Genomic DNA, 14,593 nt, shown 5'->3' on the forward strand with positions numbered 1-14,593 from the left:
CGACTCGGACATTGGCGGTGATTTAGACATTTTTTTAAAAATCATGATTACGCAGTCAAAAATCGGTCGTAAGTGGAAAATTATTAAAAAATTATTTTTTTACATTTTTTGATTTTAATTCATTAATTTTATAATTTCACAATATATCATACAAATTTCCAATACAAAGTATTTGTAAAAAGTAACAAATAATCTAATATATTTATTTTCTCACTTAAAATATAAAATGATATATTGTAATTAGTTTAGAAGTGCGAATTAAAATATAGTTAATATTGTAAACTAAATAATTAGTAAATAACGAATTTCAAGTGTGCAGATATTGTTTAATACCATTCTAATTTCTTTTTTTCAAACAAATATTTGACATATTGATCATTATATAATTATAAAAATTAAAAATAATATTTATATTTTTCCGATTAATCTCCGACTTGCCGATTAATATTTCGAAAATATTATCAGCGCCCAAGAACACCTAGCGATTCTTGGAACACGGGTATATATACGAAGCTGGATTCTGGAGGCCAAGCCGCTTAGCATATTTTGATACTCATAGCAGGTTTAAGATCCAACCTAGAAACTAAAACCCATAAACGAAATTGGAATATTTTTCACAACCGGCTATGATCGTCACACGCGTATTTACATTCGGTTCCTATTATTTAAGACAAAACAAAATTAAACTTGCCATATGAAAATTTAAGATGAAGTTGATATGTGTTTTAACAACGTTTACGTTGTTAACAAAAATCTGAGATTAAAATATTATCCGTACCAAAAATCGAACCTAGCTCCATCATAACACATGTAAATAGACCGATACAGACACAATCATGAATAATTTAGAAGTTTTAATTGTCAATTTGTCATCACCTTTTAATTTGCTTGTACTGATGAGTAATTTGTCATTACTAGTATTTTAAACAGAGTCAGTTGATGTGAAGACAAACAAAGGTTTTCTTATCTGCGCACACGGATTGCACACTGAACGGTTTGTAGTTAAAACCTTAAACTATATTGCCACCTTAGGGTTTCTTCCGAGCTCGATTATATCAATAGATATGGCCCCCCCACAAACAATACTGGCTTTAACCCTACCGCTAAAACTACACATTTGTAATTTGTGTTATATCTCAATTCTCAACCATCCAGAGGCTCCACAAAATTTTGAAACGGTATCGTTTTCTTACATAAATGAAGCTGTATTAAAATCGCTATAACAACTGTGAAATATATATTTTTTCTTCATATATTTTATGTCTTTATTTATTATTTTCCTTATTTAAATACTTGCCATTTTGGGTATCTACACGTATTTTAAAATACTAAAAAAATTATTACTTTTACATAGTTCAAAATTATATTTTTCAAACTTTAAATAGAAAATAAGGTATAATTTCTTTTTTTTTTTACCTATTATACAAAAAGTTAATATAACATTAGATAATTAACTTTTGAATGATAAAAAAAAAATTCTTATGACAATAGTTTTAAAAAACCTGCGTGTACAAGTTTAATTTTCCTAAAAATTAACTACCGCGCTACTACTTAACAACAACGATTAATCACAAATAAAAATGATAATTTGGACAAAAAGAAATTGATAATTACTTTGTTTTATGTACATAAGTTTGGACTGGTTAGATAACCCATGAGCATATCACAAAAAACATTACTAGCACACATCCACAATCATTTCGGATCCAAAAACATCAAAATTGGCCCAAAACAACAAAAGAAAATCAAAGCCCAATCTTGAATCTCCTATTCTGGTGATTAACATTAACGTGTTCAGATTTTGGTCATCGTTTCCTTCAAAAACTCGTAGCCTCTCCCCCTCCAAAGAACTCAAAAAATGAAAATTTCACCAAAATCCACTTTCACATTTTGTTGTTTATTTTCACTTTTTCTCTCTCATCATAACATCAATTCACCTTTCACCCTGCAAATTTTAAAATTAGACTGCAATGTTTAACTAAAAATTTCATGTATGTTGATTAGAAAACTCTCAACATGCAATCATATTCATATACCTACAAAAATATCATACACACGAGGCATACATGCACATATTAGACGTAGATGATACATAAACATAATTGATATACATGCAATAATTTTTGCATATGTAGAAGGCCATATATTTAATTTGGTTGATATGGCGGGAAGTTACAATTACTACAAGATGTTCGGTTGTTTTAATCGAAAGTTTAAAATGACCGATGTTGGGCCGCCGCTGGATGTTATAGAAACATTTAACGTTTATTCCGACGGCGGGAATCATTTATCGTCCGATCAACTTTTGAAATTCTTGATTGAATATCAATGTGAAGCAAATTTCAGTATTTTGGATGCAGAGGAATTGTTGCAAGAGGTTCTAAATCAACGCCATCAATTGGTTAAGTACACTCGGAATACCCTGGATGTCGATGATTTTTTCTTCTTGCTCTTCCATCATGAACTCAATCCTCCCATAGATTCGCAGGTTATTGCTTTCTCCCATGTTTAAACTTTTCTTATTGCATTGGTTAAAAAACTGTTGCATATTGTTCATCAAATTCATGTGCCATTTTCGAGTTTATGTTTGTGTTCAGAATCCGCTTATGTGATTAATTGTATAGTTAAAAACAGCAAAATGAAATAAATCCATTCCTGCAAAAATGGATCAAAATGGATGTATAAGTTTTATAAAAGAATCAATTTGGGACGGAGGGAGTAACTACGTTGTGATCTTGATCTGGCTACACTGTTTAAAATTCATGTTCCAGGATCTCTTTTTCTTTTTGATTAATCCGTATATTTTGCCATGCATTCAACACAGTTAGTGCACTTTCTTGTTTGTTCTTTGTCTTGTAATTCTGATATGTAAGTTATTTAGACAATATATACATGAGTGCTTGATCTTTGACAAGTTCTATACTTCTATTGTTCTAGGTACACCACGATATGACTGCTCCGTTGCAGCACTATTTCATATATACTGGACACAATTCTTACCTAACTGGAAACCAGCTAAGTAGTGATTGCAGTGATGTCCCGATTATAAATGCTCTTGAACGAGGCGTGAGGGGAATAGAACTTGATTTATGGCCAAATTCAACAAAAGATGACATCCACGTTCTTCATGGGAGGTACACTGATGCTCTTAATTTTCCATTTTGTAAGTTTGCTTTAAAAGTCTGTAAATTCTGCTATACAGTGAAAGATAGAAGATTATTTATTATGATTTAGTTCAGCGATGTATTAGTCCACTTGATGCCTGAAATTTATGTTGAAGACATCAATGGTTTGATAAACAAAATGTTTCACAAGTGAGATTAGTTATCAGAACTTTGTGATTATACGTTATGGCATTAACACTGATCCAGAGAGGCTGCTGAAAGTTTTTAAGACATTTAAAAATGATGGTGTGGCAGCTTGGCTAATATTGTTTTAATTGTCAGTAATTTGATAACTGATGCCATATCGATATGGTCTCAGCTTAATTTTCGTACATTATAATCCATGTTTAAATTGAATTGGTTTGTTAATCCGTTTCATTGTAGCTGTTTGAAGTAACTGGATTTTTTTATGAATTATAGGACCCTGACTACTCCGGTGAGGCTCGATAAATGCTTCCAGTCTATCACAGAGCATGCATTTGTCAAATCTCCTTATCCTGTTATAGTAACTTTAGAGGACCACCTTAACCCAAGCCTTCGGGCTAAGGTTGCAGAGGTTAGATATTAATACTTAAACAAATGCACCTTTTAGAAGAATTTCCTTGATTTCAGTTTTTAATATATTACAACTGATGTCTGCTGATCCACTTCCAGATGGCAATTCGAATATTTGGAGAACTTCTTTATTACCCCGAGCCAGGATGCTTCCTTGAATTCCCTTCTCCTGAAGAATTGAAACATCGTATCATACTTTCGACTAAACCACCAAAAGAATACCTTGAATCAAAAAATTCAAAGGAGAGGGATACTGCTTCCCCTATGAAAAAAGAGAAGGATACTGATTCCCCATTGAAAAAAGAGAAGGATTATGCTTCCCCAATTAAAAAAGACACAACAGAGGAGTTGTACAATGAGAATGATACACAAGGGGTGAGCTAAGAAGCTAATACATTTTTATCTATTTATACTATAAATTATTTATTATTTAATTATTATTTCAAAATTAAACACCTCGACAGCTTGAAGAATCTGAAATTAAGCATATGGATGTAATACGAACAGTTGGCCACAAGGTGAGATTAAAAAAACTCGAGTTTATACATTTTTTCATCCCTTATATTTTTGTCGAGTTTCACATTTTACAACTGATATAATCTATAGGAAAGTGAGAGTGATAGTGATGGAGATGATTCAGGCAGTCAGACATTATCCCAGCAAGGGACACCAGGGTATAAGCGTCAGGTTGCAACTCAAACACCTGACCAGGTGAGCAGTTGTTAAGTACTATTTCAGACTCACTTTTAAAAGTGTGGATTTCCTTAATCTAAATAATTATTGTTGATAAGGGTGTTGAACATTTAAATTTCTCTTAATAATATATTCCAGCATGAGACGTCTGATCAATCTGCCGAAGACTGCAGTTTAGACTACGAGAAATCAATGCAGCTCAAAGCACCTGATGAACATGATAAAGACAAGATATCAGAATGCAATACATCTTGTCATCCTGGGGATGCTGATAAACATGATAAAGTAGGAACATCAGAATGCAACAAATCTAGGCAGCTAGGGAAAACTGATGAACATGTTGAAGATTGTGGCAGGGACGACCAGAAATCCAGCAATTTCGAGAAAAATGATAAACATACTGAAGTTCATAATGTTGATAACCAAATATCTAGCCAACTTGGGACAACTGATAAACATTCGGAAAACTGCATTACAGACATTCACCAATCTGGCCAGCTTGGGAAACCTGTTGAACCTGAGGACAACAGTATAGTGAAGAAACATCCTAAGCAGAATGAAACACCAGAAAAAGAACATAGTCTTGCAGCTAAAACTCGTGATGTTGATAAGAATGAAAACGGTCCTGATAGTCACCTTGTTAACGCCAAACAACCTCACCAGCTTGTGCTAACTGGACGCAAGCCTCTCTCTTCACTTCTTGATGTTGGTGAATGGGTGAGCTAAAAATAAGACTGTCATATCCAGTTATTATTCTGCGATATTGTTCCTTCTAACCTAGTTTTATTGCAGAACGGTGATGATCAAGCTAATGTGGACGATGATGGCAACAAATTCCAACTTACAGCATCAGCCTACAAGCATCTCATTGCAATTCATGCAGAAAAACCGAGGGATGGATTAAGGAGGACACTAATAGTTGGAGTTGATAAGGTTAGGCGTCTTAGTTTAAGCGAACAAGAACTTGCAAGAGCAGCTGAATCTTATGGAACTGATATAGTTAGGTAACTCTTAGTTTGTTACATTAAATTTCTTCATGAAGTACATAATTAATTTACCATTCATATTTTATCACATATATCTGAATATGGCATATATTTTAGGTTTACACAAAAAAATTTAGTGAGAGTATACCCAAAGGGGACTCGTGTAACATCCTCAAATTTTAGGCCACTAACTGGGTGGATGGTTGGAGCCCAGATGGTCGCATTCAATATGCAGGTTAGTTTTGGAGTCGAGGTACCTGGATATATATTATCTCTACTTACACATTTAATGTCATTAATACATCATTTAAGATCTGAAAATTAACCTAATCTTAGTACTAAATTAGCAAAGTATGCAAAAAAAAATAAAATCTTATGATAGTACGATTATAATAGACATCAATAAAACAAAGAGGAGAAAGAATGCAGAAGAAATAGATTAATAGCGTTTTTCCCCAATCGTCATCTTTATACAATGCTGTGTTACAGGGATATGGTAGATTACTGTGGTTGATGCATGGAATGTTTAGAGCCAATGGTGGTTGTGGTTATGTGAAAAAACCTAAACTTCTTATGAAGAACACCCCAAATGAGGTATATGATCCTAAAGCAAAATTGCCTGTAAAGATGACTTTAAAGGTGAGTGAATAGCAGTTTTCATAAAGAATTTCATTTAAATGACAATAACTACCTTATAACAGTCAATGGTTTGATAGGTAAAAGTATACTCGGGGGATGGATGGCGTCTCGATTTCAGCCAGACACACTTTGATGCATACTCGCCACCAGATTTTTACACAAAGGTCGGTAACTTAGTATGCATTAGTTCAAGTTTGCAATTGCTAATTAAGTTCAATCTGCAAGCCTAAACTGAATATTTTGTATTTGTACTGCATTTCCTGAAGAGAACCTAATATACAGATCCTGGCCTTTATTTTTTAAAAAAAATTATTACCTTTTGCTGTCAAACTTTAATGCCTTTGTATCCCTTATTTGACTGATATATGAAGAATAATGATATCAGTATAAGCTTGCAAGATCTGTTTCTTATGTTCGATGCTAATAAAACAATTGATTAGATTTTTTTGTAACCTGGAAATTTTAGTTACTGTTAATTGAGAAACTTCATTTTATGCATATTTGTGAATCTGAGTAGGAACCAGAAATATTTTTTTACAACTAGTAATTTGTGCTTTAGATATTGAAAGCTGGATAAACTGGTTGGTGTTTGCATACACTGGCGTAATCAGGATTTCAAAATTCGTAGGAGAGTAATATTTAAAATAAATGTTATTACAGAGATAGCTAACACTATAAATAAAAATTAGGCTGACAAATATAAGTATTCAGGTTCGCATAGTTGGAGTACCAGCAGATATAGCAAATTATAAAACAAGAATCATTGAGGATGATTGGACTCCAAAATGGGATGAAGAATTTGAGTTTCCTTTGACAGTACCAGAGCTAGCTTTGCTTCAGATAGTAGTTCAAGAGTATGACAGGTCCGAAAAAGATGACTTTGGTGGACAGACATGTTTCCCTGTGACAGAACTCAAATCTGGGATCCGAGCAGTTCCACTTCATGACAAAAAGGGTGTGAAATATAAATCTGTTAAGCTTCTTATGCGGTTTCAGTTCGTATAAAAAAGCATCATGCGCTTTCACCATCTTGTTAGCCTAGTTTGCGTCTGCGATTTGCATCTGTTATTAGTGATTTTTTTCCCCACAGTTAATTTTCTCTTGTGCAGCTTACATGTAGTTAGGTGACAAAAGGTGAAGAGAAATATGTTGTATCATGTTCCCAATGCCTACTGATTTTAGTCTACTGAAGTTATATACTTATCTGCAAATGGGCATTTCAGTAGTTATGCAGCTAAATTTAAAATCTGTTAGAGGCTTACAGTTACAGCCACATTTACATATCAGTTATTACTAGGTGAAACAGCAAGTGATGAATGAAATAATAAAAGTTGCAGTTATTTTTGAGTTGTGATTGTTAAAAAAATCTCATCTGGTAAAATCCCATGTACTAGTGGATTTTGTAGTTATGAAAGGTTCCAACTCAATGGGTGCTACTATTTTTATTTTTTGGTACCAGAGGTGAGTAAATATTATCTTAATGGTGGGGATACTGGGATTGTGGTGCCCTCCACAACCCAATGATTTTACAGTGAGATTGCATGTTTTCTTTGTTTATATTTCCATAGGTGATTAATTGATGGTGTATGATGAGTTTATTCTGCCATGACATCTTAGCTTCATCTCTTTGAATTGCATATGTCTCCTCATATTCTTTGTATTAAATTATTAAAAAAAGAGTAATTTAAATTACAAAGAATGATTTAAATGGCAGAGGTTAATAAATTATGCTGCAATATTGCAATTTTATCATCCTAAATACATTACTGTGTAATTAGTACAGTTTTATTCATGACAAATTCTTATATTTGCACCTTTTCTATTTTGCTTAATCCGCTTAAATACAAAACTAAAAATCAAATACAACGATTTTTTTACCGGAATGAAAAAATTATTTTAGTTTATAGTGAACCTAAAGGCAGAATTTATAGAATTTATATATTCAATAAATCTAACTGTTACTACGAATAAGACAATCTCTTTTGTTAATGAGACATAATTTTTAACGAATAAGGCAGACTCAATTCAATTACTCTGTCCGGTGTCAATTACTAAAAAAATGAAATTTAATAATAAAGTAAATAAATAATGTGAAACCCTGAGAAGTTTTCACTTAGTTGCCCTACTCATAATTTATGGCCTACATCCAAGTATCCACGTGTTATATCAACTTCAATAAATAATTTACGATCTTTCTTGATTATACATTAATAGTTATCGAAAGAACTCTTTTCTCTAGCACGCTTGCTACCTCGCACTACTACTACAACTTAGCCCACTGAATACCTTTGACTATTCTTCGATAATCAAACTCCTACCACAATCCGACATAAGTTGATAACGATGTAAAATATGATCAAAAATACAACTCAAACTATCTTCTTCGAGACAAGAAATAAGAAGGTTTTCAGAGAATAGATGTTAACATTAGTTGTGATATGAAAACATGAGATGTGTATTACAATTCAAACTATCATTCTTATTTGATAGGAAATTCAAAAGAATGAAATAAGAATAGTTTTTCAGAGAATAAAGATAGAACGTGAAATGAACTTTAGTTCCAATCTAAAAACAACACACAAGTTTAACCGATAATATTTTCAAAATAAGAAAAGATAAGATGAGATAATTTTTTTATTTGAAAATATTTGAATAGGTCTTTGTAAAGAGTTTGTTTTAGAGATAAACTGTTTACTCAGTCAAATAAGAACACAAACAAACCCTATCAACTAAGCAGAATAATCTGCATTCTTTTCGAACTTCTTGTATTAGGTCATCATCAAAAATCTGCAAGTTAAAATTCTCCCCCTTTATGATGATGACAGAGAAAACAAAAGCTCCCCCTATCAAAAATATTTTGATCCATGTTCAAGATGTTAGAACCATATCAATAATATATATGCAGATTATCTTTAATGCAATAGATAAAACCAATATAAAACCAAACAATTATTTCTCCCCTCAACATCATTAAAAGGACAAAAGAATTAATTAGATAAAGAGCACATGCTAAGTTCTCTACACATCAAACATAAATGATCTTCAACCAAGGGTTTAATAAAAATATCAGTACGTTGTTTCTCAGTAAAAATATAAATAAGCTCGATATTACCTTTAAAACATTATCTCGCAGAAAATGGTAACGAACATCAATATGCTTATACGAGAATGCATGACAGGATTTTTAGAAATATTTATGGCAGAGGTATTATCACAATAAATAAGAATATTTTAGTATGAAATACTAAAATCTTGTAAAATTTGTTGCATCCATATGATCTGAGCAGGGAAATTAACAACGGTTATATATTCCCCTTTAGCAGTGGAGAGAGCTACATATGTTTTCTTTTTACTATGCCATGCAATCAAACAATCACCTAAAAATTTACAAACACCGCATGTACTTTTTCTATCAACCTGTGACCCAATATAGTTAGCATCATAAAAACTAATTAAATCAAATAAGGATGAGCTAGGATAAAATAATCCCAAGTCACTCGCACCTTTAAAATATTTAAAAATACATTTAATGGCATTCAAATGAGATTTTTTAGGTTGAGACTGAAAACGAGCACATAAACATACACTATACATGATGTCTGGACGAGCGGCAGTTTAATATAAAAGTGGTCTGATCATATATAAGAACCCAAATTTTTGACATCGGTAAAAGACCTTTATGAATGGTAATATAATAACTTGGATTTTTGAGAACTTGTAAAACGTTTAATGAATAGTAATCTTGACGGACGAGAAAAACTTTTGAGCCCACACTATGTAGTGCATGAGAAAATGAGTTTTGGAGTTGATATTACGATTATACGTACTAAATGAGTGTATGTAAACGCTATTAGTTTTCGAAGAAAACGAACTTTGAAAAACGACCGTATTTACGACTCATCGAAGATTACGGGAATCATAGTATAATTATGATATTAAAACCCTACGGATTTATATTCAAGTATGATAATTAAAAATATAAGGAATAAATACGAAAGGAATTACGTCGCGAATCATTTATGAATACGTATTACGAAAACGTTTAAGCGACCAAGCGAACGCGTAAACGATTAAATAAACGTAACACACTAACTAAACCATGGTAAGAAAGTAACCATGGTTACTTTATCAGATAATAAGCTAACCATAGGATTATCAAGCAAGCTATCCAAATATTATGCTAAGGAAGCTAACATAAGTAATTTCTAGGAAGCTACCAAAGATTTGTCCCTGAGATTTGCAACAAGAATAAACCTAGGATTCAACCTAGGAGAATAAAAATCTAGTGCAAGATCTTCCTCCCCATTTCCTGGAAGTTACCTAGCAAATCAACCAAGCTAAGCAACCAAGAGGAGTATAAATACCCCCCTTGATACTTCCATTCGGCCCTAATGCAAAAGAAGGAGAATTCAAATTCAAATCTCCAAGTTCTAGCTCTTGTAAAATCATCCAATTAATTCTCAAGCCTCCTAGCAATTAAACTAAGGTAAGAAAATTCTTTCATCTCTTTTTATCAAGGTTTGAAGGGTAAAATAAAATCAAGAAACTCACTAGTGAATAGTATGAATAGTAACCTCTCTTTGGTTTCTTAATTTCAATGGTGGTTCTAGGCTCCAAAAATCATACCAAGCACTTCCAAGCCTCCACCATCCTCAATAACACATCTCAAGCTTTCAGGAAAGGTAAAAATCTTTGGCCCAACTTTATTTAAGATTCATTTTTAAGATCCATTTAGTATGTGGTAGAAAACTTAGTTTAAGAAGTGGTATTGTTGAGATCTTGAAGTTTAAGTTGAGTAGATTTAAGGTTGATTGTTGTTGCCTCAAGAACATGATGTTCTTGAGATGAGTTTGTGTGTTGATGATGATATGATGATTGTTGGTGGTTGTGTTAAGAGTTAGGGCGTAAACGAAACCCCGATCGTAAACGTAACTCCGTTAAAACCAACGAATCGTAACTTTAAGTTTCTGCAGAAAATCCCGGAGTTTTAAACTATAGTTTCTTAAAAAACAACCCTTGATTATAATAGGCAATTTTATAAGGATCGTTTAGGCGCTTGAATCTCTTAATTCCGATTTACGGATCAAAAGTTATGGTCGTTTTAGTAAAAGTGATTTACGCGACAAAAACTGCTACAAATCACGAACTTTGAAAATATAAAGGTTCAACTTAAAAGTATTTATAAATCATGAAATTTTTACAGAGAGTAACATATTGAGTTTCCTAACTGCCATAAAAATTTCAAGTAAAAAAAATTATTTTTCAGTTTTATAAAAATATCGGAGCCGAGACCGCGCGATTAGAAACCGTAAGAATCCATAAGCGGAGCCGACGACGATAAAGAGAATGAACCTAAGATACTTAGAAAAATGAAGCGACCATGATGTGAAAAAGGACTTAAAGGAATAATAAGGGTAGTATAAATTGAGAGGGTGCATAATAAATAACGCATAAGTGCGAGTCGCCGTAAATTAGAACGGGACCTAACAAGATGAATTGTGTTTATGGTCATAGATTTCCGAGCAGAACCTAGAACATCCTCCACCTCGAGATACCCAGGCAAGTTTTCAAACCCTACCTTTTAAGAATTGTTGTGTTGTGAATATTTTACAAAACTGTGATATATGCATGAGATTTCTTTAAACTGTTTTACGAAGTTTGAGATGTATTACATTACTCAATTATTGATAATTTCTAGTATATGTTCATACCGAGTTCGAAATGTTATATTTAGACCGAGAGTCGGTCGGTGTAAGCTTATAAAAACCCGGAGGTATCCCGAAGGAATTTATAATTGAGAACGTAACGCTAGCGAGTAGCGTGACATGTATATATTTTAGACCGAGGATCGGTCAGTAAAAATTGATGAAAACCCGGAAGTATTCCAGAGGTGCTTATTAAGAATATTAACGCTATAGTAGAGCATGATGTATAAGTCGTAAGACCGAAAGTCGATCAGTTTTGTTTTATAAAATATAAACCCGGAAATCATCCCGGTGATATTATAGGACGATTAAAAGTCCATAATAGTACGTTTTAAAGGGACTCAACGTCCACTTACGAAACATTAAAATACCTCGAATTTTTATTAAAACGATTTCCAAAGACCGTATTCCCTCAACTATACTTTATCGTTCGGACAAGAATTATTTATCTACTAATCATTTATTATAGGAAAAGTATTCTCCGACGCTTATTTATTCAAACCTGATTAATCATTAAAGATTATTAATTTCATAGCCATAAACTAGTTGAGGAATATTATTTTAAATATTCTTTTACAAGAGTAAACTTATTCGAGGTTAATTATCTATCGATTCTCATTTAATTATTTATTATTTATTAAAGAGTTTATTATTGATTTAAAAATCATAGATCCTGATTTAAAATATACTTCCTGATTTCAGAATATCATTCGAATAATTTCAGATCGTCGGTGAACATTATCCCGACTTATTTAATATTTTGAATATAGTTTCAAGGAGAAACTTTTCCCCCTTATTTAATTATCTGTTGACAACGGTCAACTCACATCCTTAGTACTTCCTCCGAAATTCTCGGAAGTACGTATATACATATATACACTTATATCTTAGAGAGATAAACTGTTTCTATCAACAAGCAAAACGCTTGGGGAACTTCGATGTGCTTCGAGTTCTCGAGATTGATAGAATTCTTTTAAAAGACAAGGGAGGGGTAGACTCTGATACTATGTGTGCTAGATGGACTACCAAAGGTACCGCAGGCGAAGGTACTCAGTGTACTCAGGAACTTGTGAAGTATGTGTATACCCGAAAATGGGACACGTAGCCCGAATGCGCCAAGGGTGATAACCGGGATACGAAGGTGTCGTCCTTCTACTAGTAGAAAAGGTTACTTTATCGCAGTACGACTGATCATCGTATGCGGTGGCTCCAACGAATGTCCTATTCTTCCAATTGGAATTGTGATGCAATACCGTAACCCAAGCCTAGGTGCTGGGTTTACTATTAAGGTATTCGCTGGTTAATAAAATCCACTAAAGGATTGTTTTCATAAAGAGGTGTGTATCACCAAGGAAAACTATTTTTGAAGAAAACGTATTTATTAAATATGATGTTTTACGTGAGTTTATCATACAGTCATTTTCATACTGTACATTATTATGCTGGGTATTATAGCTCACTCTTGCTTTTTTTTAAATGACACAACACAACAAATAACCAGTATGCCGGTGTAGGACTTAGTCGCTTGCAGTCATGGGGAGGACCCCTGACAGGTTTGTCTCAGGTGTGCTAGAGTATTAGATAGATATAAGATATCGGTCGTAATTATTGTAACTTCATGTAGAGGTTATAAATAATTGTTTGAGATCCTGTAAAGTACATTTGAGTGTAATAAAAAAAGATTACATTTTGTATGTCATTTCTAAGGCTATAACTTGTGTGTGCGAGTATGAGATTGGGGTCTGTTGGATTATTAAATCAATACCAGGTTACACTTGAGTGAAGGATGGCGTGACGACCCAGATTCCTGACCCTGGATTTGGGGGCGTTACATCATACCTCTAAATTTAGTGACATCTATAGGTGTACCGTGTTCATCTTTAGTGAGCTTAACTAAAGTACTCATAGGTCTAGCTTTAGGAGTAACATTCTCAAGTGCAAACCTTTTGAGGAGATCATTAATATACTTGCTTTAATGTATAAAAATACCTGCAGCAGACTAATTAATTTGCAAACCTAGAAAATACTGAAGTTCGCCCATTAAACTCATATCAAATTCTTTATGCATGCAGTTAGAAAACCACTTACACATAGATTCATTAGTAGATCCAAACATAATATTATCATCTATATAAACTTGTAGTAATAAAAAATGACTACGTTTATGAAATATAAAGAGAGTTGGATCGAGTGCACCGTGAGTAAAGCCACTGTCTACTAAGAATTGACTGAGACGTTCATACCAGCATCGAGGATACTGTCTCAATCCATAGACTGACATAATTTATATATTTTTCATGAATGAAACCTGCACGCTGCTTCACGTAGACTTCTTTATTGAGGTATCCATTAAGAAAGGCACTTTTGACGTCCATTTGATAAAGCTTGAACTTCTTGTGAGCTGCAAAAATCATTAGAATACGAATAGCTTCTAAACGATCTACGGAAGCATAAGTCTCGTCCTTCTTGTGATTGTACCTTGAGTTACCAAAAAAGCTTTGTTTCGAATAATGTTGCCATCTTCATCCTTTTATTCTTGAAAATCCAACGAGCACCAATGATTTTGGCATCTTTAGGAGGTGGGATGAGTTTCCATACTTGACATCTTTTTAATTGATTTAAATTTTCCTGCATAGCCACTGATCAGTGTTCATATTGTTGAGTGGCATTTATGACACTTTATTACGCTCCGTAAAATTTTGAATTGGTGTATTTATACTCAAGTTATTGGTGTTTTAATGTGTTTTCTAGTGTTTTTGCATTTCAGGCATTAATATGAAAATCAGGTGGATTAGCATTATTTTGGTGCTAATTTGGTGTCAAAGTGATGTTGGAATAAAAGCTCGTGGAA

The 14,593-nt window shown here is 33.0% G+C and overlaps 1 protein-coding gene across 1 annotated transcript; it reads left to right on the forward strand.

The window, feature by feature from the left end:
* The first annotated feature begins 1,852 nt into the window (after positions 1–1,852).
* LOC141692579 (phosphoinositide phospholipase C 6-like) lies at positions 1,853–7,285 on the forward strand. The gene is made up of 12 exons (XM_074497469.1): positions 1,853–2,488; positions 2,938–3,134; positions 3,585–3,720; positions 3,819–4,094; positions 4,184–4,237; positions 4,326–4,430; positions 4,551–5,129; positions 5,205–5,416; positions 5,516–5,633; positions 5,888–6,037; positions 6,115–6,201; positions 6,749–7,285. Exons 1-12 carry the CDS (start codon positions 2,162–2,164, stop codon positions 7,040–7,042), a joined length of 2,535 nt encoding a protein of 844 aa, XP_074353570.1. The 5' UTR covers positions 1,853–2,161; the 3' UTR covers positions 7,043–7,285.
* The last annotated feature ends 7,308 nt before the right edge of the window (positions 7,286–14,593 follow it).

Source organism: Apium graveolens, chromosome 10 (genome assembly GCF_009905375.1).
Source record: "Apium graveolens cultivar Ventura chromosome 10, ASM990537v1, whole genome shotgun sequence".
NCBI classification, from domain to species: domain Eukaryota; kingdom Viridiplantae; phylum Streptophyta; class Magnoliopsida; order Apiales; family Apiaceae; genus Apium; species Apium graveolens.